This window comes from Sturnus vulgaris, chromosome 20 (assembly GCF_052056855.1).
Source record: "Sturnus vulgaris isolate bStuVul1 chromosome 20, bStuVul1.hap1, whole genome shotgun sequence".
NCBI classification, from domain to species: domain Eukaryota; kingdom Metazoa; phylum Chordata; class Aves; order Passeriformes; family Sturnidae; genus Sturnus; species Sturnus vulgaris.
This window is the reverse complement of record NC_142262.1, coordinates 4,679,215-4,706,075: the sequence shown is the minus strand read 5'-3', so window position 1 is coordinate 4,706,075 and position 26,861 is coordinate 4,679,215. Positions and strand designations below refer to the sequence as shown.

Here is a 26,861-nt window from a genome sequence, read left to right as displayed (position 1 = left end):
CACTGACTTCAACAGAAACTCTGATTAAGGAGGAGATGATGCTCAGCTCCTGCACCTTTCACTCCTCCCTTCTGCTGCAGCTCTGCCTGGGGATGGGCTTTTTATTCTGTGCTCGTGGGTGCTCTTCTGTCTCCAGTAAAACCAATGCCAAATTCCAAAATCAAACAGCCTGAGCATGTAAGAACAGCTATTTCTAAACTGTCTTTTTGCAGCACGCAAGCCAAGAGTGAAAAAGGAAGAGGAATGGAGTGCAGAGGAATAAACGGAAGGATCAAGTTGTTTTTCCCATTGGCACCATCTGGGAGTTGTCCTTAATCAGAGGAAGGTCTGACTGCAAAACAGGCCAGTACTCCTTTATCTCTCATCTCAATCCAGTTCTGTCATCTGGCTGCTTACACCTACTGGGTCTAAATAATTTGCCAAGGCACCAAAGGCACGAGGTGCCTGGAATGGCCTTGAGAGTCTGGTTAATGCTTTACAGGGGGAAGGTTGCTTTAAAAAGCAGAGTGGAGTATTTGTTCCAAAACTGTAGTCATCACTGAGAGCCACACTTACTGAGTTCAAACCAGGTCAGCTGCCCAGGCAAGAACATGTATTTGATCTACCCTGTCATGGTAAAGGCTGCCTGTAAACTTTGGCAGAGAAAATTATTAATCTTTCAACTCACAGCATATAAGCAATGACTAGTAATACCTCTTTTTCTGAGAATTGGAATGCCTTTTGGAACCACCCCAGATTACTTAAGAGAAGTTCCTCTGCCGTCACCCAAAAGCAGTTCCAAACCTGTCTCTCCCACATTCAATTAAACTTTAAAAAAAATAAATTAAAAATAATGATAAAAACAGGCGGGGGCAGTTCATGGTTCATTCAACAGGCATTTTTCGTCTTGTGAGGAGCCCCAGCAGCTCACTCAGCTGCACCTCACGGGGACAATAAACATCCATTTTTCAGTAATCAGTGCTGTGGGTAGTGGCTTTCACTTGGAAAGCCAAGTGAGGGCTCTGGCCAGAACGTCTGTGGAGGGGAGGGAGGTGAGGGGCAGGCACTGCTCCTCGGTGTCTCTCCACCTTCTTTTCAAAAGCTGCTGCTTTTCAGCTCAGCTGGGTGTGGGTATCTGAGCGTTCTCATGTGGCTTCTCACAGCCCTCCGTGTTCTGCGTCACAGCTGGAAATGCACTGCCCTGCGAGGCCAGCCCGGGAACTCGCACTGCTTTGGGACAAATCACAGCTAAAACAAAGGCTGAATCATAAGCCTCTTCCCATTCTCCCCTGTTTAGTCTTTTTGTGGTTTTGAGGGGGGGATTTTTTTTTTATTTTGAGGTTTTTGTGCATCTCAATTCATTGTTTTGGCTCCCAAAGGGCTGAGGTGGAGATCCACTCAGTGGATGAACCAGTGGGTATTTAAGATACTGCAAACCATTTGCTTTTTCAGTCTGTCCTGTGCCTTGACCCAAACACTTGTTCTGCATTATTTATCTTCTCCATCTTGCACCTTGTTCTCTGCTTGCCTACTTCTGCAACTCTTTTCTCCAGACAGAACGTATTTAACAGAGGAATGAAGTGACAGTAGCACTTCAGCTGTGACCGTAGGTACCTGACTAGAAGCTTCGCTCGGGTTTGAGAGATCTCTCACACTGCACATACAGTACTAGCTCCCATTTAGCCCTGAGATAGAAAGAGAAAAGCCTAGATTCTTCAGATCAGTCTATATTTAAATACACCCAGAGTTCTAGATCACAAGCTGACTGTACAATACCTGTCTCCCAGCACAGGAATAGGTGTCTCTCCATCTATTAGAAATCATATTTCTGCTGAGCCATGATTACTGCATTGTCTTCCTGCCCCACTTTTATCCATATTTATGGAGAAAATAAAGGTAGGTCCATTGGAACATACTGGTCCTCTGGATCCCTAAAAAACCACTTTCACTCCAGCTTTCTGTATGAGGAAAAAACTCTGCAGTCATGTTTCCAGGAGATATTTCAGAACAGAATTCCCAATTTCCATTACAGGCTATGTCAAGGCAATGTGCAGGAGAATGGGAACTGCTTCAAAGCAGTGGAGAAAATGAATCTCATGAACCGTGCTGGAGATTTTTACCTAAAACCTGCAGTCCCTCCTTTGTAAAACGCGTTTAAAGCAACTTGAAGCGGGGCGGGGATAGCTATTGAGTTTTAAGCGAAGGGGCACGAAGAGATTCAGCCCTGAGTGCAGGAGCGAGTGCCAGGCCAAGGGTCACCCCAAGGCGGCACAGCGGTCAGGACCCGAGCCACGTCTGACGGGCAGCGCTCGGTGCGCGGCTCCGGCGGGAGCGGCCCCCGGAGCTCCGAGGGGCCGGGACAGCTCCTGCCCCAGCCAGGACACATCCCGCAAGGTGCCCCGGACCGGACACGGGAGGTGGGAGGGACACTGGGGGCGATGATGGGACCGGTGCCCGAGCCGCCGCTCGCCTCGGCGGCAGGAGCACATCGCACGGCAGGGCAACAACCCGTGGAATGGCAACAACCCACGCCAGGGCAACAACCCGCGGCACGGCAACCTTCCCAGCCCGGACAGCCCGTTCCTCCGGCAGGACACCCCTGGCACGCCCTCCCCGGCTGGATGCCCATCGCTCGGCGGGACCCCTGCCAGCAGGACACCCCTTTTCCCACCGGGACACCCCATTTTCCCACTCCAGACACCCCCGTTCACCATGGCGGGGGTGCGGGAGGCGCTGAGGGGGCCGAGGGGGCCGCGCGCGCGCCCGCCCGCCGGCCCCGCCATTGGCCCAAAGTAGGTCACGGCCCGCGCGCGCGCTCACGTGACGGCCCCGCGCGCGCTGCCCCCCGCGCCGCGTGACCGGCGGGCGGGGCCCGGGGCCGCCGTGAGGGGAGCGGGGTCATGGCCTTGTCCTTGTCGCTGTCCCTCTCCGTGTCCTCCCCTCACGGACCCGCCTCCGGCACCGCGGCCAGCGCTCTGCAGGTGTCGGGGTGTCCGGGAACCGCCCCGTGGTGCTCGGGATCCGCTGCGGTCTCAACCGGTCCCTGCCCGTGCTGAGCATCCCTCGGCCCCGGCCCTCAGCGACCGTCGGTGTCCGTGGGTGCTCGGGCACCCCAGGTGGGATGGTCCAGGGTAGTGATCACCATGTCCTTAGTGCACCTTGGTAGAAGCACCCCCGAAAAGTAGAATGATTTTTCGACTGTAAAATGGCATTGCAAATTGTCTTTGCTGAAGAAAATAACCACAATAATAATAATAATAGAATATCTTACGGTACATTAACCGATGGGTACTTGGTCTGAAAAGAGTCGGATTTTTAGGCCATATAACTGATCCTAGTGATGGGAACAACCATGAGCAGAAATATAAATATGGGTTGAGATTTTTTTTTTTAATAAGGCACCGTCAGGATATTTTCAATGCAAAAACTAAGCTGCATAGTCTTTCACAAGCCATAAAATAGAGATTTTATGGGTGAATGCTAAGCTAAGAACACATGCCAAAAATTATATTGCAATTGGAAAATTGAGATATTCAGATCGTGTATCACTAGCTCTGTTTTGTCTTGGTTGGCTTTACCTGTCATGCACCATGTGGGGTTAGCCAGTGGTCAAAACAGCACGAAGGAATTAGGGGCCACCTTTGGAAAAGTGTAGCAACTAAAAATCAAAAAATTGCATATACGGACAACAATTGGAATTTAGACAGACAGCAGCCTGGAATTCAGGCTGTTTGGGATGAAATCTGCCTGTGTAGCATGGCTGGAGTTAAATTACTGTTCCTTTTGTGCGAGACTGAAAATAACAGCTCCAGCACCCTGCTCAGGTACTCTGCTCAGCTGTGCTGGCTGGTCTATAAATCAGGAAGAGTTATTTTGGCTTTCTCATCCAGGAAATTCCCAGCTCACGTGTGTGTTGAGAATGCAGGGTCTGTAGCTACACACAGTGCTGAGAGAGGCTTCCTTTTGTTCCACGCTTGCAATATCTACCCATAATTTACCCCATTCAGTGTCAAGCAGTGAAGCAGCGCAGATTTCCTGTCCTGTGGTGTTGAAAATGCTGTTTCTTTCTGTTGAGTTGGGTCAATAATCATAAAAACACAAGTAGTTGTGCTCAAGTTGAGCTTTCACCCGAAATTAATCTTGTTATTGGTGTTTTCCAGTATCCGCATTTCTTTCACATCTTCTGTTCTATTTACTCTTCTTTGCTGCTTATCATATCTCCTAAATGTAACTATTTTTCTTTAGGCAGCATAGAAGAAACGTTCTGTACCACATCTGCATAAGGATTGGCAATCACCCTAATCTTTGTGTCACTCATCTGTACCTCTGTAATTAAAGGTTTCCACTAACCAGCAATTTGGCCGTCTGAGGCAACGTTGGTACGTGTACAGTCATTTAATAATCCACGGCTTTTTTCCTTGGTTAGGTGCCTCTTAAAAACTCCTGTGCTGCTGCTATCACACCCCTGCTCCAGTTATGAACCATGGGGCATCTGTGGCATCCCAAGGTTCTCCCAAGCCCTGCTCAGCCATGCCCCGAGTTTGTTCCTGTCACTTGTCTCTGCTTCTGCAGGGCCTGATGGTCACAGTCCCCAGTCTTCATGGTTTTGGTTGTGCCAGTGAAGTTTTATTGATTTGAATGTACTTTGGACTTTCATCAGTTGCTTGTTTTAGGCAGTTCATTTAACAAGATATTGGTCAGTGCACCTAATAATAGATAATAGAGTTATAGAATATCCTGAGTTGGAAGGGACTGACAAGGATCATTGAGTCCAACCCCTGGCTCTGCACAGACACCCCAACAATCCCACTCCATGGATCCCTGAGAGTGTTGTCCAAACTCTCCTGGAGCTCTGGCAGCCTTGGGGCTGTGCCCATTCCCTGGGAAGCCTGTTCAGTGCCCAAGCACCCTCACTTTTTCCTGATATCCCCCCTAACCATCCCTGACACAGCTCCAGCCCTTCCCGAGTCCTGTTCCTGGTCACACACATAATAGATACAGTAGATAGACAAGGGGAAAACATAATTGTTCCTCAGGCAGCTTTTATTTCTAAATACTGGGCACTTTACACACATAACTTATCTTTATTTGCGTCTAGTGAATATTTATGATTATTTATATTTGTTGATGGTTAATAATAAATGAATAAACACAGATGGTAAAACTTTGCAAAAAGCGATCCAAAAGAAAACCTAAATGAGAAGAACGGAGATAGAGATGTCTACAGGCACCTGAAGGGTAAAGTTACTCTGGGATGAATGCAGTTCTTGCACAGCCTGCATAGGCTGAAGGCCAGAGCAGATGGAAAATCAACCGTGCTTGAACGAGGATCATGGTGAGCGGGGTCTGGAGCATCTCTTACAAGAAGAGTCTGAAGGAAGCTGGGCCTGTCTGGTCTGGAGAAGAATGAGAGGGGATCTCATCAATGCATATAAATATCTTCAAGGCAGGAGCCAGGAGGATTGGTCCAGACTCTTCTTGGTGGTGCCCAGTGACAGGACGAGGAAAAACGGCCATAAACTAAATCACAAGAGGTTCCACCTCAGCATGAGGAAGATCTTTCCACGGAGGGTGGCAGAGCCCTGGAACAGCTGCCCAGGGAGGCTGTGGAGTCTCCCTTTCTGGAGATGTTCCAAACCCACCTGGACACGTTCCTGTGGCACCTGCTCGGGGTGACCCGGCCAGGGCGGGGGGATTGCACTGGGTGATCTCCAGAGGTCCCTTGCAGCCCGAAGGATTCTGTGAGATGGTGAGAACCCTCCTAATGCTGGTGACAGTGTTGTCACCACAGGGTGACACCCGGCACAGTGGCAGGGGGAGCTCGGTGGGAGACGCTCGCAGACCCCACGGCCGGTTCCCTTAGCCACGGGTGGGACCCCCCGCCCGCCGTGCCCTGCAGCCTGGACCCCTCACAGCGCGGCAGCGCCGGGTCCCGCTGCCCCGGGGGAGCCGCCACGCTCGGATGTCCCGAGCGGGGTGGGACGTTCAGGCTCATTAACATCTCATGAACACATTCCTCCCGGTTACCGGGGAGGCGCTGCGGCCCCGCGGGGGGGGTTGGGGGGGGTGTCCCGGGGTTCCCCCCCCACCCCGCCCGGTACCGACCGCGCGCGTGCCGGGGCGGGGCGCACGGGGGGGGAGTGGCCGGTACCGGGGAGGGGCGTGGCCGGCGCGCCAATGGCGGGGCCGTTATCGGGCGTGACGTCAGCGGCGGCGGCGGCTGCACGTGGGCGCGGGGCGGGCGGGCGCAGAGCGGCGCAGAGCGGGCGGCGGGAGCGGCGGCGGCGGAGCAGCTGCGCGGCGGAGGGGCCTGACCCGCGCCCGGTCCGCGCCCTGTCCCGCGGCCCCAGCGCCCCTCGCCACCGGCGCTCGGCCCGGCCCCGCGTCCGGCTCACCCGCGCCGCGACAGCGGCCACAGCAAGGGGGAAGGAACCGCTCGCCGCGCAGCTGCCCCCTCGGGCCCCCTCCCCGCCGCCGCGGGCAGCCCCTACCGACAATGTCGCGGCCGCTCCCGCTGAACCCCCCGTTCCTGCCGCCCACCTACGGCGTGCTGAAGTCCCTGCTGGAAAACCCGCTCAAGCTGCCGCTCGCTCACGAAGACGGTGAGGCTTCCCCGGGACCCCTCGCAGCGCGCCCCGCTCCCGCCGTCACCCGGGGCCGCGGCATCGCTTTCCCGTTTTCCCTTTCCCCGGCCCGCTCGGCTCCCCCGGCGATGGAGCCCCGGGACGGTTCGCTCGGGGCGCTCTGCGGGAGCGGCGGCCGCCCCGGCCCGAGCTAACGGGACGCGCTCGGTGCTCCCATCGCCGCTCCCGGGGGATGGACGCCGAGGGCGCTCGGTGCCCCGGGTAAAGGGGCCGGGATCCCCATCCCAGGCTCCACAGCAAACCGCTCCCGGCCCCGCGTCCCCCGGTTCAGCGGGAGAAAGTTGCGGCTTCCCCGGGAAGCGGAGGCAGCCCGGGAATACCCGCACCGCGTATGGGAACGGATCGAGCGCGCACGAAAAGCTGAAGCCGAGGGAAGGTTCCTGTCTCCTCGTCTTTCCGAGTTCCACTGCCAAGCGACTCGCAGGATTTCACCGGGGCTGTTGTATGAGGTTAAAAATAAAATGCTGCGAAGGCTTGGTAGCTGACAGGAAGCTTTATGGGTCCAGATTCTTGCAGATCTTGCAGAGAAATCAGGCGTTTCCCTTACAAAACGTGCATTGAAATCACTGGGGGCTGTAGAAATGAGGAAGCCTCAGTTTAACTTTTTTTTTGCCTCTACCGTTGAATATTTTGTCTCTTGTGCACATCAAAACCGTGTTCTGTCAACCTTTGTCACTGTATGTTAATAACATTTAGAAGTGCAGAATCTGAGGACTACTTTGCTTGTGCCAGGACTAGCAAGATCGAGACCTTAGTTTAGAAGAATGACAGGATCCCAGGGATTTTAGGCTAAGACTGTTCCTTTTCAACAGAATATATAAATAGCTTCCAGTTTGCTGGAATACTTATATGTTCACTTTTAAGTCTATTGAGTACTTTTTGATGCTGACATTCAAAGCTGTGCATGGAGTGGAATTATTAACTAAAAACAAAGGGCAATCTCAGAAATGTGGTTGGTTCCCACAAAGGTGCTCAGTGACATGACCCCTCAATTCTCTTCCGAGTGAGTCAAAGGAGTTATTTTTTTGAAGGCAGTATTCCTTTCTTACACCTGAGACTACAGCAGAAATAATGGAAATAGTGGTAGTTAATATTTTAATTACTGAGTTCTTACGTGTTTATTATGTGTTTTTGTTTAAGCATTCGGTAAAGAAAAAGACAAAGAGAAGAAGTTAGATGATGACAGCACCGGTACCACAGTCCCTCAGTCAGCTTTCTTGGGTCCAACATTATGGGACAAGACACTGCCATATGATGGAGACACTTTCCAGTTGGAATACATGGACCTGGAAGAATTCCTCTCAGAAAATGGCATTCCACCCAGCCCAAACCAGCACGAGCCTAGCCCACACCAGTCAGGTCTCCAGCAAGCTACCTCAGCATCACCTTCTGTCATGGACCTCAGCAGCAGGGCTTCTACTTCAGTCCATCCAGGCATGGTGTCGCAGAACTGCATGCAGAGCCCGGTCAGACCAGGTAAATCAGCCCTTAGAGCTTCCCTGTGGAATTTGGCATGAACCCCTCCTCCCCACTGTAAATCACTGCTTCTCCCTGTGCAGCTGACGGGCAGCTTAGAGCCCAGAGGATTCCTGTCACTCACACTCCAGCAAATAAAAACAATAGCTCCAGTTATCACTAAGCTGCTCCACCGGGATTTTTGTTTAAATTATCGAAGGAAAGCTCTGGGAATTCCAAGGAAACTTGGCTATCTCAGTTGGTGTCTTAGCTGTTAGAAAGTAAAAAGACCACAGACAGAATGGCATAGATGCCACAGTGTTAAAAGAGCAGGGAAAGAGAATATTCCTTCAGCCAATATTTGATGTGAGAACACAGGAGTGGGCAGTTATTCTGGAGTTAAAGGTTAATGCTTCTTACTTGAAACTTTGGCCATAATCTTACCCTCTACTGAGCAAAGTAAAATTTGCCACAGGAACTGAGTTTTGGAACAACATTATAATCTTGCTTAAATTGGCATAAACTGAGTGTAACTCTGACCTGAATTCATAACTTGTATCTGTAGTCACCTTACGCTTGAGAAAACACTGTGGAGTCCAAGGCCTGGTTGTAATGCACAATTCCAGTCTGTCTGATGTCAGTGGAAGTCTCTTATTATTTTATTAGCACTTGAGATGAACCCTTTAGAGACACCAGTCCAAATCCAGAGTAACTGCTCTGGCTTGACACCAGCATGGTTGAGATCATGGGCAGTGGAAGAATGTCAACATTGAAGTTTGGGAAACATGGAGCTTTGCCTTTTTCCTTAAAAAAAAAAAAAGTGACTTCTTTATTGTGCTCTTCTGCTCACACGAGGTGTGCTAGAGCAAAGTGTGCTCTTGGCAGCAGGAAACCACTCCTCTCCCTTCTGCTTGATCGCTTGCCATGCTCAGCGTGCGAAGTCATTGTCAAAATCATCTGATAAGGAGGCAAAATAAATAAATAGAGAGGCAAAAGTTGTGGAGCAGGATAAAATAGGAATGTCTTACAAGTCTGCAATGTTCTTGTCTCATTAAAAAGAAATAAAATATCCCCCAAAGCTCCCCAAACCCGTCAACAAACTCCTTGGCCCCCCATCAGAATTGTGTGTTTAGTCATGGATTTCATTTACTTACTTTTACTTTGTGTGGATTTGACTTTGCTTTGTGTTTCAGTTTCAAGGCTTTTCATGGTTAACTAATAACTTATAAGGGTGTCCAAAGTTAAAATATATTTGGAGTAGGCAAGAGCAGAACATGAAACCCATTGCTTTTTCTGAGCCAGCTTTAAAAATAGTGCATATGTGCTACACCATTTTCTGTCACTTGTGCACACACAAAATTAAAAGCAGATAATCTGTCCTCATTCTCTTTTTTTTTCCAGAGGAGCCTGGTAGTGAGCCAGGCTTTTAATGATCACCTGTCAGAATTTGTTTGTAATCAGCTATCTGTGTGACTTTTCAACTCATTGATTTTTTTCAGTTTTTCCTGAACCCTTTGCAACACAGGGTTACAAACTTATCTCACTGTGCACTTTTTTACCGTTGTAAAGGACGTTATGTCTCTTCGGGTAGGATAAAACATCTAAATTTGCAGATATTTTCCCAACACCAATTTGCCTTAACAAGAATAGATTTTTTTGTTAAATGTGTTTTGTTTTCTTTTTTTTTTAGAGGGAGCTCATTTCACTTCTTAAATAATATTTTCTTGTCCCCTATTACAGATAGGAAGTGTGACTTAATTAACCATAGTCCAGTTTATCATCAGGTTGATGAAATTTTTATGTGTTGTCTTGTGAAAATCTTTCTTTGACAATCAGTACTGAATAGAAGACCATCTCACAGTTTAGCATTTGAGCAAGTTTGAGAATATAACAGCATATATATTTTTTTAAATCTAGTAAAAGTAAAAATGGGCATTTAAGGGTTATCATAAAAGGGCCAAGGCAAATATGCTGGATTGAAATAGGAAGGTAAATGTTAAAATCATTGTATTAGAGCCTGTTGCTTCATATATCTTAAGACATTTGAAATAGATTTTTTAAAAATTTTTCTCACATAAAGAGGTTTTTAGTTGGTGTGAGCTATCATTCCAGTATGCAGTGTTGTGATTTGTGTTACTGTAATAAAGCAAAGAACAAGTAGTAGGAAGTATACAATTTCAATACAAATTCCATGCTTTCAGGAAAACAGAATGTTTGTAATTCTAGAAACATTTCACTGGTGCGTTTTCTGATTTTTGCCGTGCGAAGGGAGCCTGTTAGAGGGTGTGGGGCTGGAGGAAGGGTCCATCCTGTGCTGCTGCTCTTTGACTGGCTCTGCAGGTTTGGCACCACGTGCAGGTGGGCACAGCTGCCACCTGGCACTGCCCTGCCTGGGGGGGACATTCCCCCTTCCTGGGGGGACATTCCCCCTGCACATGGAGCCCCTGCTGGGACTCTGTGACTCCGTGCACCCAGGCCAGGGATGGTCCACGGGAGATTTAATGAGTGGGAGATTTAATTTTGTGCGTGTGTTCCAGCACAAGCCTCATCTGTCTGTAGGAGAGAATGGTGCTGCCCAAACATGTTTTGTGCCGTGTCTGGAAGGGATCAGGAGATCTGCACTGGCATTCCCTGAGTGACATCAGGCTCAGCAAAGCTGTGCTGGCCCTGACTGTGGACGTGACATTATCAAAATCCTCACTGATTTTCTTTCTCCCTGCTAAAAAAATGTAATGGCAATAAAAAGGGTCTGTATGAATATAACTTAATCTCATCTGGAAATACAGAATTATCTGGTCAACGGAAAGATGTTTGGGCTCACCCGTTTATCATCTGCAAAGAGCAAAGCAAGCACCTACTGCCCATACATTTCTGTTCAGGGAATGTAGTTACAGAAATTTTTGGCTTTGTTTTGGTAAGGGGACACAGGGTAATGACTTGAAGAGTGAAACCATGTCTTTATCTTTCACAGTGCTGATTTTGTTAATAAAAAAAGTATTTTGATTTCTTTTAGCGTTGCAGACCAACATTCATTGTCATGTGTAGCTGCATTTAAAACTTCTGTTTTGTCTTGGTGTGGATGCTGCTAGGTTGGTTGGAATCTGTGGTCTCCTCAGAAAAAGGTTTTCAGATTTTTATGAAGCTTTTACAGTAACCCATTACTGCAGACACACTTTTGTGGTTCTTCATCTGTCACGTACCTCATGTAGTCTTTTAGTGGATTGTAAATATCCGTTTAAATGCAGAGTCCTTAAGGAAATTTGGAGTAATTTCTAGCTGTTTGTTTTTAAAGGGAGGGTGTATATTTTGTAGGTAACTAGTTGGTTGGTGCTTTTTACCTGGCTCTTTTTCCCGCTGTAGTCCTGATGGAGGTGGTTGGGGCAGGTATTGTAAAGGATTTGAAAGGTGTGAATTAGAGAAGCACCAGCTAGATCTGGCACAGAATCCTAACTAGAAGGTTTTGAGGACGTTGTGCTTTAAATCTGAATTTTCTGTTTGCCACCAAAGCCTTGGATGTGGGGCTGTGTCACAGGGATGCAGCTGGCACAGTGATAAGCAGGTGTTGTTTCTGCCTTGCTCCAAAGGAGGACAGGGCTGTTGGGTGCTCTGAGAGAGCTCCCTCCTTCTTTGTGTTCTCTGATGGTGGTTTTGTGTCTGTTGCCTGCATGGCTGAGTGACTTAGCCTGCTTACCAAAGATCATTTTAGGAAAGAAAAAAAAACCAACAAGCTTTGTAATCCGCTGCAGAAATATACCGATGTGCAATATCTGCAAGTCTTCACTTAAAGTAAAATTGGAGAACTGTTTCCATGTGAAGTGTACTTATACCTCTCATCCCCCAAAGATTTTTATTAAACGCTATTTGCTCAGTCCAGATATTCTGTCTAGAGTGCAGTATCCATTACAGGCACTGAGCTGCAGTGACTGACAGCAGGCACCCCTGGGTGGGTTTCAGTGTTTTTTGGAGCTGGTGTTTGTGCCAGGCACAGCAGCCAGCTGGGAGAGGCTTGTTCTTGCTCCACGCAGGGCGAGGTGGTGCCAGGGCAGCCCCCAAAGGGTGTGTGCAGCACTCCCTGGATTGCAGCCTTCCTTCCCCTGTGCTTTTTAACGTGACCTCCTCCTCCTCCTCCTCCTCCAGCACAGCTTGGCAGAGCCAAGGGCAGCATTCACAGCTGCCAGCCTGTGCGTGGAATCCTCTCCTAAGCTTTAATCATTGTTTACAAGCCATCCCTGGGTGTTGCAGGAACCCCTTCTTTCCCAGGGGCCAAGGGCTCTCCACGGGAATTTCCTGGCCTTTGGCCTCCCACGTGAGGATGGGAATGACGGGAATGACCAAGCTCCAAGCCCAGCCGGGCTGGTACCGGGAGCTGCTGCTGTTCACATTGAGCCTCACGTGAGGCTCGGGGAGCCTGCAGGACCATGTGCTCCGGGCACGTGTGCCTGCCCTGTGCTCAGCCCTGACCGTGCTGAGAGGGAGAGCAGCGCCCTGCCCTGCCCTGCCCTGCCCCTGCCCCTGCCCCTGCCGAGGAAGCCCAATCCACCGGCAAACCTCACAGAGCTGCTCCCCGCATCAAAGGAAGATGCGGAATATATTCAGGCAAATATTAAAAATAGCCTGTCACATGATAACGGGGGGGGGGGAAAAGTGCTGAACGCACAGGCTTGTTAATGCTGGGAGCAAGAACACTGTGTCTCCTTCAAGAGAGCTAATTTTAATATTCACAGTTAAATGTTGATTATTGGTTAAATAATTGCTTGACTGCGTGAAAGAACTTGAAGTTAGTTCGGAGTTCAAACAGTAAACAGCATGAAATAGTCTCGGGTGTTAGGCTGTACAGGGAGAGCTCCTTGTCCAAGGAAAGGCTGTCCAGACTTAGGAAGAGAGCACAGGGAAGACTTAGGATTTGGGGTTTTATTTTTTGTCCCCTTAAAGATATTTCAAGGATGTCTTGTGTGTCAAGCTTGTTACAATTACTTAGAAAAGTGCAATGTCTTTTACAGAGCTTTGCTTCCCATCTCAAAGTGCGTTGCAGAGTGATTGAATGGTTCTCAGTGCAGTGATTTGATTTTTCTAAGGAGCAAGTACACCCTGAAGTCTTTCATAAAACAATGTATTATAGTGAAGAGAGAGGACCTCATCAAGAGATGTATACAAAGACACCACTATTATCTGATTAGATGAAGCTACTAGGAAACACATGAAATTGTTCAATCTCTACATATTTTTATGACAGTAAATTGGCAATTGTGGAAGCTGCAGTGGCCAGATTTTGCCAATTAATCTCAGCAATAAGTACTTTGCTCCTCATGTGGTCTCTCTGATTTCTGTATTGCTCAGCAGGTAGGCAGCTTGTTGACTGCTCTCTGTCACCTCCCAGGTGGAACAGCAAAATGTCACCATTTACTCTCTTGTCATTCATCTTTCTGGAATTTTTTTTTAAGGGGGTAACAGCTCTCAGTGGCCAGTGGAGTTTTTGCAGGATGAGAGGACTTAGTCACCATCAGGACTTTAGTGCATTATGAAATCGAGTTTGGTTTCCTGGCAGTACACTGTGGAGCTGTTTAGTACTTATATCACATAAAACATGAGCATAGGTTTCTTCTTTATTTCTTTTATTAAGTCTTCTTTTCATAACAAATAAAATGTATTTTCAATATTTTGTCTGAATTTCACGGAAGACTGGTGATCAGAAAAAAGATATTTCAGCTAAGTTGTTTTCAAGAAAAACTGTGGGTTGATCTTAAGTAGATAATGAAAGCTCTGAAAAAAACCATTTACTTAAACCTCTAATCTATTCCACTTAATAGAGTAAGTTATACATAATCACTTGGTATAGAAAATGAGTGTAAAATGCACAACTCTGTCAAAACGAATGGATGACAGTATTTTTGTAGCTTGTATAATTTTTTTTTTTTTAATGAACAAATGATGATAAAGAAGCTCTCTGTTTATCACAAAACTGAATTTGGTCCTGAGAGCTTGAGAACTGCAGTGTGGAGAGCTAACACAGGTGGGTAAGGCAGCATGTGTCACATTTCTTTCCTTTTTTTTTTTTTTTTTTTATTTTATTCTGGTGCTCTTCACTGCACTTCAGCTTTGCATGACTGAGGTGCTATCCATCAAGCTTTAAACAAATACAAAATACTGTTCAGCCTCTCACATTTCTGACACACTTGAAGCTGTGGTACAGTTCTGCTTCCCCTGTCCCATTCTCTCAACTAAGTTTTGCCAGGGCTAAATTTGGGCCAGATTTTTGTTGTGCACCCTCCAACACCATGGCTTTGCTCCTCTGATGTGGCAAGTTCTTGCTTCAGGGTTCTCTGCTCAACTTTGAGAAAAACAGCTCTAGCTCTTCATCCCACTGGCATTATTCTCTTGTTCATATTACTTTACTGAAAACAGGCACTGAGCATCTTGGAGCTCTTTGTTTTGGTGTATGACTGTTGTAGGAGGAAATAAAAAAATCCAAATTGCATTAGGGTTCTAGAAAACTCACCTCCTTGTTAACTGGAGCACAAGGAACACAAGTGCAGATTACTACTCAAAACAGGTACCAGCAGATGAGTGCATTAGTGTGTGTTTCCTACAAGCAGAAGCTACAGTGAACTGGAGCAATAACTCACCTGTAACCAAACGTCATCCTTAAATATGTAGTTGTAAAGCAGAGAGGCAAAAATACAGAGTTTGGCAGAGATTTGTGGAAGATGGAGAATGGTTTTAAAAAAAAAGGCATTCTTTTCCAATTAGCCTTAGGGAGCTCAGCTTGCTGTAAATTCTTTGTTCTGGAACATGGCTATGGACAATAGGTCAAAGATTAAGTAATTCATTACAGAACTGGTTGGTTCTCCTGAATTTAATAAACAAATGAATGAACGAGGTTCTCTGTCCACAGCAAGATCAATTAATTTGTGTGGTAGTGATTGGATCTTAAGTTTTATTTTAAACACTTGCAAAGGCCTTCCTGCTTACTTAATGCCTATGTGGCCAGTGCTGTCTTTGAGGTGACTTGGGCACTCAGCACTTGTGGCACAGGTGAAAGCCCCAACAGAAATTAAATGTGGAGAGGAAGGAAGCTGTAAATTGCATTTGGGAAAAAAAAAAAGGAAGGAACAATAATGTGAAACGTCACTAAATACTGCAGAAATGCATTTAATAGAGCAATCAATATTTTTAGGACGGCAAGATTGTTGAAATAACAGCACTAAACCGTCTTGTAGAAGAGCACACTGCACAAGGCTGCAGACCATAAAGCACAGGCTCGAGGCTTGTGCTGAAGAAGAGATGCCTTAAAACCATTCAGTCATTTTTACCAACTCACCATTGCAACTTTTGGAAATGAGTCTTATTCCACCAAGAAGTCTGCTTAAAAAACACGTCTGTGTTCTTGCCCTAGGAATGCTTAGTAAGTAGGAACTAAGCACTCAAACCCAAATCCTGTTCTCATCACAACAGAGAGGGTTAAACTGAATTTGAAGGGTCCTCAGCTGCTGCCTCTCTTTGTGCTGCATGGTGGAAATTTGGATGTTGGTGACACTGGTGGGACACTGGCCCTTCTGGGCACTTAACTCCTGCAGCACTTGCTTGCTGTGAGAGATGAGCATTGGGGTATTTTTTTGTTACCATCTTTCTTTGAAAACAAAGCCAAGCTGGTCGTGCTAGGTGTGTATGGCCTCTAGCCTATTCCTGCTTGCTGGTTTTTGGTTATATCAGCAGATTTTAACCAAACGTAGCAAGAAAGTTCTGATGTTGAGGAATTGATTACAGTCCTGAAATTTCATGAAAATAAATGAGCAGATGTATGAGTAGATATAGGATGGGAATGTGTTGCTGAGCAGGAAGAGTAATGCAAATGTGCAATTTTCTACATCAGAAAAGGTACATAAGAACTTTAAAATGCCTGATCTGTGTGAAATGCTTCTAGAAAAGCTGACATCCTTTTAGACTATGAGATGCCAATTCACTTTGAGAAAAGAATCCGCAAGAAACCAAACTTAATTGGTTTAGTGTGTGTTGGAGGGAGGGGAGTCACAAACTTTTTCTGCCATTCTTCTTTTTCCTTAGAACTCCTCAGCTTCTTGGGTTCTGTGATTACATGAGACTCTGGGATTTCATTTAAAAAGAGAATTTAGAAAACGAGTTGTAAGGTTTGTACCAAGATCTTGAAAGTTCTGATCCCACGCAGTGGAATGGTCTTGATCCTCTCCAAAGCCAAGCACGGTTATTTTACTGAAAAAAATTTCTCAACTTTACGCATCCTTGCTGTATCCTTTTCCTCTTATACAGCAGAGTCAGCCCAGCTCTGATGCCTTGTTTGAAGCTACCTTGCAGTGATTTAACTTCAAATTTGGTGGCTCTTACCACAATTACTGCAGTGTCACACGTGGGCGGGTGTCCGAGCGACCTTGTGCGCGCATCCCTCGGTTCATCCCGCCCTGCACACCGAGCTGCCTGCCTCTAATCCGGGAAACTTCCCACCCTGCCGCCGTGCTCTGCTGCAGGGAGGAGCAGGGGAGAGTCAGAGTGGGCTAAAAATGTTGAGGCATCAAAGAGGACAAGTATGCCGTGGCAGGGTACGTGCGCTGGGAGGAGGGCTGGGGGAGCAAGAGTGAGGGGGAAGATTTGTTTTGCTACTGGCTTTCCAAAGTTGTGCAATTTAAGAATATGATTAACCTGATATGACTTTGTCTTTCTGCCAGATTAGATATGTTGAGTTTCTTGGCGTTGTGAATTGTACAGTACAGTGCTGTAAAATCTGGGTGTGTCGGGACAGAGCTGTAGTGACACAGCCCGCTCCCGGTGTCCTGCAGCACTGCTGCCTGCACTCCCCTGCTCTCTCCCCCCACACATCCATGCTGGGGCATTGGCAAACCTGACAGAGCCTCTCTGTGTCCCTGTGTTCTGTTTCCAGCACAGCACGATGACGTTTTAGTACCATTTCTGATAAGGTAACACTTACCTGAGGTCTGAGAATCTGTTCAGTCTGGCTGTGGCATACGCAATATTAAATGTCTCTAAAAAATAAAAATAATGTTCAAAAAGCGTGTCTTCCTGCTTCCTCAGGATTAAGTTGGAGAAAGTTTGTTGGGAAATGCTGCAATTTTTTTTGTCTGCCTTTTTTTTTTTTTGAGGAGTGAAAAAGCAGATACAGATCTGAAATAACTGCAAGTGCTGAGCTCACTGTTGTTTGAAGTATACCACAGCAGCGTATCAGTGTCAAAGGAAAATTTTCACAGTAGTATATGTTTGCTCAATGGTTTTGTTCTTTTGTTTTTGTATTGGTTTTGGTGCTGCATTCATCCTGAGATAATTTGATTTGGTGTATCCTTTTTATACACTGGGCTTGCCCTGTGAAACAGCCCAATTCTCTCTGCTTATTGCTGGCTGAGGGTGGAGTACTGAGGAAGGGTGGACAGAATCACAGCCCTGTCCAGATGAGTGATCACTGCTCTGATGAATAAAGAATGTGAACACTTGGGAAGTCAAACTACACATACCTTGGGGCACTGTTGTTTAATTCCTACTCTGGTTTTCCAGACTTTTCCAGGGACCTGGGCTACCCAAGCAGGTCAGTCACGAGGGACTGACCATTGAGAACTGAGGAGTTATGTCCTTGCCTGTAGTGGAGATTGATTTTCTTGGAATACAAGAGCATAAATAACAGATCTGGTTAATAAATCACATATCTAGATTGTGTCATGCTCCTCAGCCATGTGTTGTTAATGTATGTTACTCTGCTAAAGGCAAAAAGCCACAGGACGTGCTCACCAGGAGAGGGTGTTTCTGGAGTGGTAGGACATTTTTTGAATTGTTTCTAAAGTAACAGAGCATTTCTTGAGTAAAATGGAGCAGGAAGCCGACCTTGTGAATGCCTGCATCACTCAACTCTATCCTTATATGAGAGAATTAGGGAAGAGTGCAGCATATTTAAAGTTAACCTGCATATCTGCTTTCTGAGGAGGTTAAACCTTCAGTAACACATGATGGGCAGCTGTGGTTTGGGTGTCTGCTTCAAACACCTTGCCTGTGGGTGCCTTGGCATTTCAAAAATCAGGGCAGGGATTGTCTGGGCTCCAGTGCCTGATGTTGGTGCATCCAAAACCGTGTGGCTGTCCCCAGAAAGGCTGATCTCTCAGTTGGACCACGCTCATCATCAAGTTTAAGAACCACTTTTCCAGAATCTCTTATCTGCTCAATTTTCTCAGTGCGACACGGTTGATGTCATTGTTGAAAATTGTGGTAGTCTCTGTCTGGAAGCTGTTCTGAACACGTGAAAAGGAGTCATTAGCCAAGGAGAAGGAAAGAGCTAGGAGGTGTAATTGTCAACTCGTGTGCATCTCTGATTTCACCAGGTGCTGCACGTGTCTGGTTTATCAATTTGTTTCTGTTAGAAAGTAAACAAATCTCACTTTTCTTACATACTCTGGTGACTGCTTCAGCCAAGTTGCCCTTATCTGCAGCAGGGATGTACTTCTGAGGGCTTGTGTTTGGGGGCTTTTCTTTCTGCATCCACATGTAATCTGTTCTCAGGGATCATGTGCAGCTCTGATGCTGGCCAGGGATGCTGTTTGTCTGGCCCTAAGTCAGTTATTTAAAAACATTATTATCACTACAATCAAAATATAATACCTGATCATGGGGGTAGCTGTCATCCCACGTTTTCAGGTTGAATCCTTTGGCCAGGTTCTGTCTCAGTTCACGGGTGTTTCTCTGTGTTGGAGAGTGGCTGTTCAAGGGGTGTCTGACCCCTGGGGGATGTGCCCCATTCACCCTGGGACACATCCTGGCAGGCCTGAGCACCTCAGTGTGGGCTTCAAAATCACTCAGCATTTTGCATTTTTGGAACACTGATGGGTAGCTCTCAATCCTATCCAACGAATTTCCAGTGCCCTTTCCAAAGCAGATTCTCTCAGGATGTGCATCCTTGCAGGAGCTGTGACTCCAGTGAAGATCCAGCTGAACTGGGTTTTCAGCCCTGGGAGCCCAGTTAACACCTCATTAAAATCCAACACTGGCAACCCAAACCTTGAAGCAAACTCCTCAAGTAATTTTTTTCTATTGCTCTCCAGTTTCTAGCCCGTGGCTGGTTGTTTCCCACTTTCTCACGTTTTCCCAAGCTGCTGGTGTGTACAGTCTGAAGATCACATTTAACCAACACAAGGAAATCAGCTTGGCCCGACAGGCTCCTCCATCACGTGGCTGCAAATGTGTTCACTCTGTTCTGCCAGATTATGGCTGGCTGAGCAAAATACAGTGAAGCTCTGGGCTGCTGGCCAAGCTTTTATTTCAGTTTGGAGCTTACAGCCACATATTTGCTCTTTGGCAGGACATCCACTGGGGTATATTTGGATAGTAATCTAGCATTGTTTTGCTGCTTTTTTCTTCTTTTTTTTTCTTTTTTTTTTTTTTAATTTTTTTTTTAATGCACACAGATAGTATAACCCCAAGACTTTGTCCGGTCTGTATGAGATTTCTCACTGTGCACTTTATGTATGTGCACTCAGAACTTGTAGCTGTGACCTTTGATATATATAAGTCAAAGCAATTAACTTTCTTTTATTGAAAAATGCTGGATGTCCTACTCTTTTCTCCCTCTGTGCTGATAACAGAGCTGTGTTGTTACTCTTTCCAAGATCAAAAGCTTCACTAGGGTTTGATTGAAGTCCAATTATGGAAGGAAGTAACTGTGCTGGAGCCCTGAAAATAGCAGTAATTGTTAAAATAATAAAGTGTGTCCTTGTGTGTCTTTACAATATTTAAAACTTCTTTTGGGGTGGAAGGGGGTGGCTTTCCTCTAGCTTTAAAATGAAAATATTCGCAAATGTCTTGGGAAAATAGGAGTGTGCTGTTAGAAGAATTTCTTTTCTCTGGATTTCTTCCTTCAGTTCTGTTCTCCCCCCAAGCTGCCTTCCTCAGAAGCTGTTTGCATGCAGCCTGACTCATGCAGGAAAATAAAGCTGGATTTGATTTTTAGCTGTATGGGAAGCTTTGAGTTTAGGGGGGATAAAGGCTTTATGATGCAAGGTCCTTTATTTCTCTGTGAAACAAAAATGGGCTTTTCAAAATGCAGCGTGTTTTGGAAAGTTGGCTCTGGGTTTGAAACCCCAGCATGTCCAAGGGCACCCTTGTATGAAAAAGCAGTACAAAAAGACATAATGTTTGGGGAAGGGGTACAAAACATGAGGACAAGGGGCAGTGTTTGAGGGGCAGCTCCTGTCATCTTCAAAGGGACATTGCTCTTCCAAAGTGTGTGCAGGGGTTTGGTTGGTTTGCTTTAGATTGATTGAATTGTGGGGTTTTTGTTACTTCATCAAAAACTTTGAGCTGTGTTTGGACAGATCAACACTGGCAAAGCTGAAATGCTTTTCCCCAAATCTGTATGTTGTTGTTTAGGATACAAATATATTTTTGCTTCCTCTTAGTCTTTCCTGCATCCTCAGAGAGGAGGGAACTGGGAGAAAGCCCAGTGGTGAGGCTTGTCTGGAGTCAACTGGCAGAGCTTCAGCAAGGGAAAGCTTTGGGTCTTGATCTTAAACCCAGCGTGTCTAAATGCCTGTTTGCCAACTGTAGTGTTGAGTTGATTGAAACACTGTTGTGAATAAATAGAAATGAAGATGATAATATGGACAGTGATTGCCATAGGGGCTGCTTTGGTGATTGTACAGCTGGGACTGGCTTGAAATTACAGCAAGATTTTACCAGGGTTAGGTTCTGTTTGTTTGTGGTTTAACTCACGTGCTTGCACACACATCTGATACAGGTAGGACAAGATAATCCTTAGGTGAAAATCAATCCTTGCCTACTTTTATTTCAGCCAGCTGGACTCAAAATCACTAAGTACTTGAATAAAATCTTTGCACTATAAATGGTATCAAGCAATAAGCCCAGAGGATTGTACAGAGCAGGACTAGAATTTTCTTGGCCCCTTAAATTCTTAAGACAGAACCTGTTAATTTATTCATTTGAATTTTATTGTTGCACTCTCTCCACTGCAGTAAAAAAATGTTTAGTCTTTCTTTTTGCTTTTAAACTCATCTATTTATTCTGACTGTAGGACAGCTTTATGTATATAACATCTATAAAATACTCTGCCTTTTCAGCTCCCTGCTTGTACTGGGTTTGGATGGGTCTTTGGAATACAAAGTACTTCATTGCCTTCTGGAAATTTTTATTTGTCAAAAGCCTTAGCAAGGGGTGCCCTGTTGGTGTTTATCCAGTTGGCAGCTTGAGCCTCTCTCAGAAACAGCCCTGGCTGATGTCGAGGAGCTGCTGAAACTCATCAAGCAGGTTCTTGCTCACCAATTATCCAGTTAAGCAGAAAGAGGAAAGGTGTTTCTCTTGCTTGTGTTTTTTTTCTTCACTGAGTTTAACCCATTCTTCCCCAAGCCTGAGTAGTTGTGGGTGTGTAACGTGGCAATAGCAGCAGGGAGAGGTGCAGAGGGGATCTCTGACCTTACACACTAAAAACACACCAGGATTGCATCCCTCGGGTGGGACAAGCAGCTCCTAGCATCAATCTACAGCATTCTGACTCTTAGCTGAGTCCTACCCACAGTACCTCAACCAGCTTTTTGTCTACATTTTAACAAAATCGTAGGAAAAGAAAAGAAAGATCCCCCTCCAACCGAACCCCTCCTTACTTCAAAGCCAATAATGAATGTTTCATCACTGCCAGAGCGAATTTGTTGATTCCCAAACACTCCTACTGTGTCTTGGTTGGAAGGCTTAAATTGCTTGCATAAGTGCTGGGGATAAAACATAAAAAGCTCTTTCTAGAGGAGTTCTGGTTTTCAGTACATATTATAAGAATAAATAAATGCTCAGATGATAGGAGACAGCTGGGTTGTCCACATCTGACTGTCTTCTGCATTGATTTTTAAGACAGACCATGTGCATGGCTGCTTGCTGGCTATCAATACCAGATGTGTCTGCTTGGAATTCAGAGGGATTGTCAAGTGACAGTGCAGTTGTGAAACAAATCATTTTGCTCATGATTACTGAAAATAGTAAATGAGTGGGTAGGATACAGTGAAGAGATATTCTCAATTCCAGTAGAGAACAAGAGGATGAAATGCCTTTCTGAACTGCCGTTAACAAACAGTGACTTGGTGAATATTTTTCTTTTTTTCCTTCCTACCTCCTGCCCAAGGATTTGGCTCCATGAGCAGCACAACCTCCCCAGGTTCTGTGATGTGTAGCAAGGCTCCTGCAGCCAGGGAGGGAAGAGCTTTCATTTACATTATTCTCACAAAGCTTGTTGGTAGCAGATGTGGATGCCTTGCTGCCAAATCTGTAGGAAATTGGCCAACAATTTCCCAAGTTTTTGGGAGGGGGCTGGATAAACGTGCACAGCAGGACTGCACAAAACTCTGGGAAATCAGCTAAAGAACAACTGTCAAGTACTGGGGGCACTGAAATGAAATTTGCAAAGCAATTGAAGGAACGGAAGGATTTTTTGAAATCTTAATTCCGTCTGTGGCCATTAACCAGGTGCACTAGATACAGTCTGTGCCCACACTGACAGATTTCTATCTGCCCAGGACCTGTCTGGAGCACTGAAGTGTAATTTGGTGACTGCTCTGATTGTTTTGGAAGTGGCTGGAAATGCTCAGGAGGAAGCAGATCAAAATATTCCTCAGCTTAGACTGTGGCAGAGCTTGATCTGGATGTCTGAGCTGTGCTGGCTGAGTGGTCTGTGAAATAACCTTTAACTATAGGTAGGGCTTTTCTTTAATTTCCTGAGTAGCCCAAGGGTGTAACTGAATATTTACTACTGTTCCACATTGCTTTTTGTATTTTTAAAAGGAAGATCTGTGACTGCACACGTTGGAATGCATGTTAATAACAAAAATTGAAGAGACCCTTTCCATCATCAGGTTTTTATTGAATTTTACTTGTGCATTGAACACTCAAAGACCTTTTCCAGGCAGCAGAATGAAGTCCAAAGAGGTAGAGCCAAATTCTGGGGTCATTGAGCAAGGCAGCTGCAAGGCTGGGTGACCACCTCATCCCTGGCAGCTTGGACACCCCCTGTGCAGCAGGTAAGGGTGTGCTGGGACTCGTGCTTCAGTAGGTGCCTCTGTGAGGCTGCAGGTAAAGCAGGTGAGGGCTGGAGTTGTGTAGTGGGTGGGCAGCAGCATCTGAGCTGGGTGTGAATTCTGTGGAATGCAGGTGCACAAATAGCCTGGGCATGAGGAAGCAAAGTGTTTTCACCTGTGAATAGGTGAGTTACTTCTGCTGAGGTGCACAGGAACACAGGGCTAGCTTCTGTTGAGAGAACACATTAAAGGTGGCATGAAACATCTTCTTTGTGAGACCAGCTCTTAATTTATTTCTGAAAATCTGGAGCACCATAAATCTGCCAGTGCCATTTTCTTTATTCTTTCTGCATTTGTAAAAGGAGAACAAATAAAAATGTTCTGTAAGCTTTGCGACATTTTTAAAAGATACGATTTATATGACACAGCTCTATTTGGTATAATTTTTTCATATCCAAAATACAGAGGGCTTTAGAATAGATGAAGAAAAGCTGCATATCTGAGTTTAAAATAAAATAAGATGATCCCTGTGACAGAGACAGCAGAAATGATGTGATACGACAGTTGCTGTAGCAACACCACCTACTTCATGAAAATCAGAGTTAACAGGAGTGTAAAAGGTAAAGCCCACACCACATAATTTTCCAAGCCCGTGAATTGCTGCTGCCCTCAGCCTGCAGTGCTTTCCAGCTCTCCAGTTCTTCTCCTTCCATTTGGGCACAGAAAAATCACCTTTTTCCACATGGCCAACTCCTGCAGACCCCATCCTGTGCTGAGCCAGGAGCACATGGTGGGAATTCTGCAGGTGACCTGGAAATAGGAGGGAAAGAACGTGAAGAATTCTCTCCTGTCCTGTCCTCTCCTTCCCCCAAATCCTCCCAAAAGCCCCAGACAACAGAATACTCTAAGGCCTGTGCTGTCTCTACAGAGAATGGGACAAGCAGCAGTGTAAAAAGGAAGCCAAGTAGTCAGTTTGCTTCCATGGGACTCAGCTTGGAAAGCAATGGTGTGTTTAATACGAATTGTTAAGTGTTTTAGACACAGAAGGTCTCAGGGGATAAGGGCACTTTTCCCCCTCGTAAATAAGCCCAAAATAATGGTGCTCCATACCTCTGCATTTATAAAATGCTGACTCCCATGTTTAAAAGCTCCCATATGCAGAGAATTGATCAATGATTTGCCAGTGCATGTTGGCCTCAAGGTTACATTAAAATATATTCTTTTTAATATATTGATATTTTAAAAAATAGATTGACTTAATATATTAATGGTTTTTGTCATTATTTGGCAGTGGAGGGCCATGCTGTATGTGATAGGAAGAGTAAAATCTTTATTATTTGTGGATTGGAGAAAGAGTGTTTAGAAGAAAGGGCAGTCTCATACAGAGTCAGGGTTTTCTGGTCCCTTTTGCTGACATGCCTCCTGAGGGCATCACAGTAAATGCACTGCTCAATAAATGAAGGTTTGATTTTTGTGTCTTGGGGCATTTTAATTTAATTTTTGACATCGTACACAATCTTCACATTAAGAACATGCATAGTAGTGTGTTCAGAACTTTTCAGGGCTGTGGGCAGCTTGTAGAGGAGGTCACAAGAAGGAATATAAGCATTGAAATTCCAGGATTTCTTTAAGAGATATTCCATCACCTGCCTTTTTCACTGCCTCTGTTTTTAAAAAGATTAACACAAAGGTTTTGGTACATGTGGCTCTGTTTGGTCCATGCCAGTGCTGTAGTGAGGCACAGAAGTCTCTGCAGGCTTTAGGTTGTGTTTGGAGACTCCTCAGCAAAGCAGTTTCTTGCCATTTTCTGGTGCTCAGTTCCTCACATTTAGAAGTGAATTTATCAGTGCTCAGTGTCCAGTGCTGTAATATCTTTTAATTAGGCTTGCTTTTTGAAGTTACCTGATTTTGCCTGTGTCTGACGTGCCACCAAAACCTGTTTTATGCAGCAGCTGTAAAGAAGTTACAGACACAGGGGGTAGCACCCATATTCAACAGCCTGCTCTCCTGGAATTTTCCCAAAGTGTTCCCTTCTTTTTCCTGGCCCCCTTTTGCAGGCTACCCAGGCCTGATGCATCTGTATGACTTAAAAATGGAAATAAATGTATCAATAGAGAAAAAGCTACAACCACGCACACTTTGTGTGCTCCTTGGCAATAAAGCTAGTATATAAAAGCAAGTTAGACCTCTGCAGTTACTGCTGTAACAACCCAAGTACAATTTTTTGGGTTTGCTGTTTGTTTATTTTTATTTTTGTTCCCCCGAAACATATTAGAGGATCCTAATTTAAGGCAGAGAGAAAATAAAATGTACTCAGCCTTACTTAGGTTACAGGAACAGTGTGTTCCCATTCTGGCAGCTCTAATTCTTAAAACGTGATTATTTTATACGAATCACCCTCAATAAATTGCCACATAAAAAGTGCGCTTTGTTTTAGTGAAATGTAAAATGGAAAAAAATGGGAAAAAAAGGGAAAAAAAAGTAAAATGTGACTGCAACAGAGAGTTCAGATTTGTATGCACAGAGCAGATCAGAAGAGAAGAGGAGATTTTCAAGTTCTGTAACTCTGCCCAGTGACCTCTTTTCCTTCAGGGATGTATTCCAGTGCTGCTGATAGCATCTGTTGTCTGTCTCTCGGGCTGCCCATTAGCTGCTGATTGGGAGGCAGAGGAAATGTACCTGCTTCACGTGGCTTTTCCATGCCACCTGAAATCTCCCTTGGCCGTGTTGTGATAACACACCCAGGCATGCAGGGCTTGGGTACCAGAAGTGGGTAATAGATCCATGAGTCACGGATGGCATATGGTGTCAGAATGACAGGAGGGCTCTGTGCAAGACCTGTTTACTGACAGTGTGCTGTCCTAGATAGACAAATAAACAGAACAATGGGAGAGGGACTGACTTGCTCTGGAGCAGTGAAAAGAACATTGGCAGTGGCACAGACACATCTTGAGGACAAGTGTTGTCTTTGTTTTGGGTTGTGGCAAGGTGAAGGTCTCCCAGGGAACAGGGGAAGGCAGGAGCAAACAGCCTCAAGCTGCACCAGGGGAGGTTCTTGCTGGATGCCACGAGAATTTCTTTACTGAAAGGGTGGTTTAGCATTGGCAAGGTCTGCCCAGGGAGTTTGGAGTCCCTGGAGGTGTCCAGGGAAGGTCTGGATGTGGCACTCGGTGCTCTGTGCTGGTGACAAGGTGGGGATTTGGCATGGGTTGGACTTGGTGATCCTGGAGACCTTTTCCAACCTCAGTGATTCTGTGACTCTCTGCTATATGAGGCCATTGCCTAAACCAGGGGCTCTGTCTAAAATCTACTGGTTTATTAAAGCTGGGTACATAATTGTCCAAGGAAAGGGAAATTGATGTTTTTGTCTCCTTCAGAGCAGGTTGACAATTCTGATGATGCTTTGGAATATTCCCTTTAAGAAAAGAATTACTGTACTTTTTGAGGAATCTCTATGTCAATTGCCAGGTAACAAAAATATGCCAAAGGATGTCAAGAATCTCCAATGTACCAGAGAACATAAGCATCTTGAACTGAGACATGCTTCTAAGCCAAGTGTAAATTACAGTTAAATACTGGTGTGAATGTTATTCCCTGCAGCTCTTCTTCAGGCCCTGTCTCCACTGAATTTCATCTTGGCTGATCTTTGTAAGGAAAGCAGCATCCTACAGAGAAATCAGAAAGGCATTTAGGAATGCTGTGGATTTCATGCTTTTCAAGAATTTTAAAATCTCTGTTCAGTGACCTG

At 45.7% G+C, this 26,861-nt stretch overlaps 1 protein-coding gene and 1 long non-coding RNA gene across 2 annotated transcripts in view; one reads left to right on the top strand and one right to left on the bottom strand.

The window, feature by feature from the left end:
* Positions 1-5,004: 5,004 nt before the first annotated feature.
* On the bottom strand, positions 5,005-5,777 carry LOC148221557 (uncharacterized). The gene is made up of 2 exons (XR_015807786.1): positions 5,622-5,777; positions 5,005-5,499 (listed from the first exon to the last, which is right to left on the bottom strand). It is a non-coding gene; the product is annotated as an uncharacterized LOC148221557 (long non-coding RNA).
* Positions 5,778-6,324: 547 nt separating this feature from the next.
* HLF (HLF transcription factor, PAR bZIP family member) overlaps positions 6,325-26,861 on the top strand; it is a 35,386-nt gene continuing 14,849 nt past the window's right edge. Inside the window, exons 1-2 of the mRNA XM_014878214.2 lie at positions 6,325-6,581; positions 7,764-8,099. Coding sequence (XP_014733700.2) covers positions 6,476-6,581; positions 7,764-8,099 — 442 coding nt within the window. The 5' untranslated portion in view covers positions 6,325-6,475. The remainder of the gene's footprint in view (positions 6,582-7,763; positions 8,100-26,861) is intronic.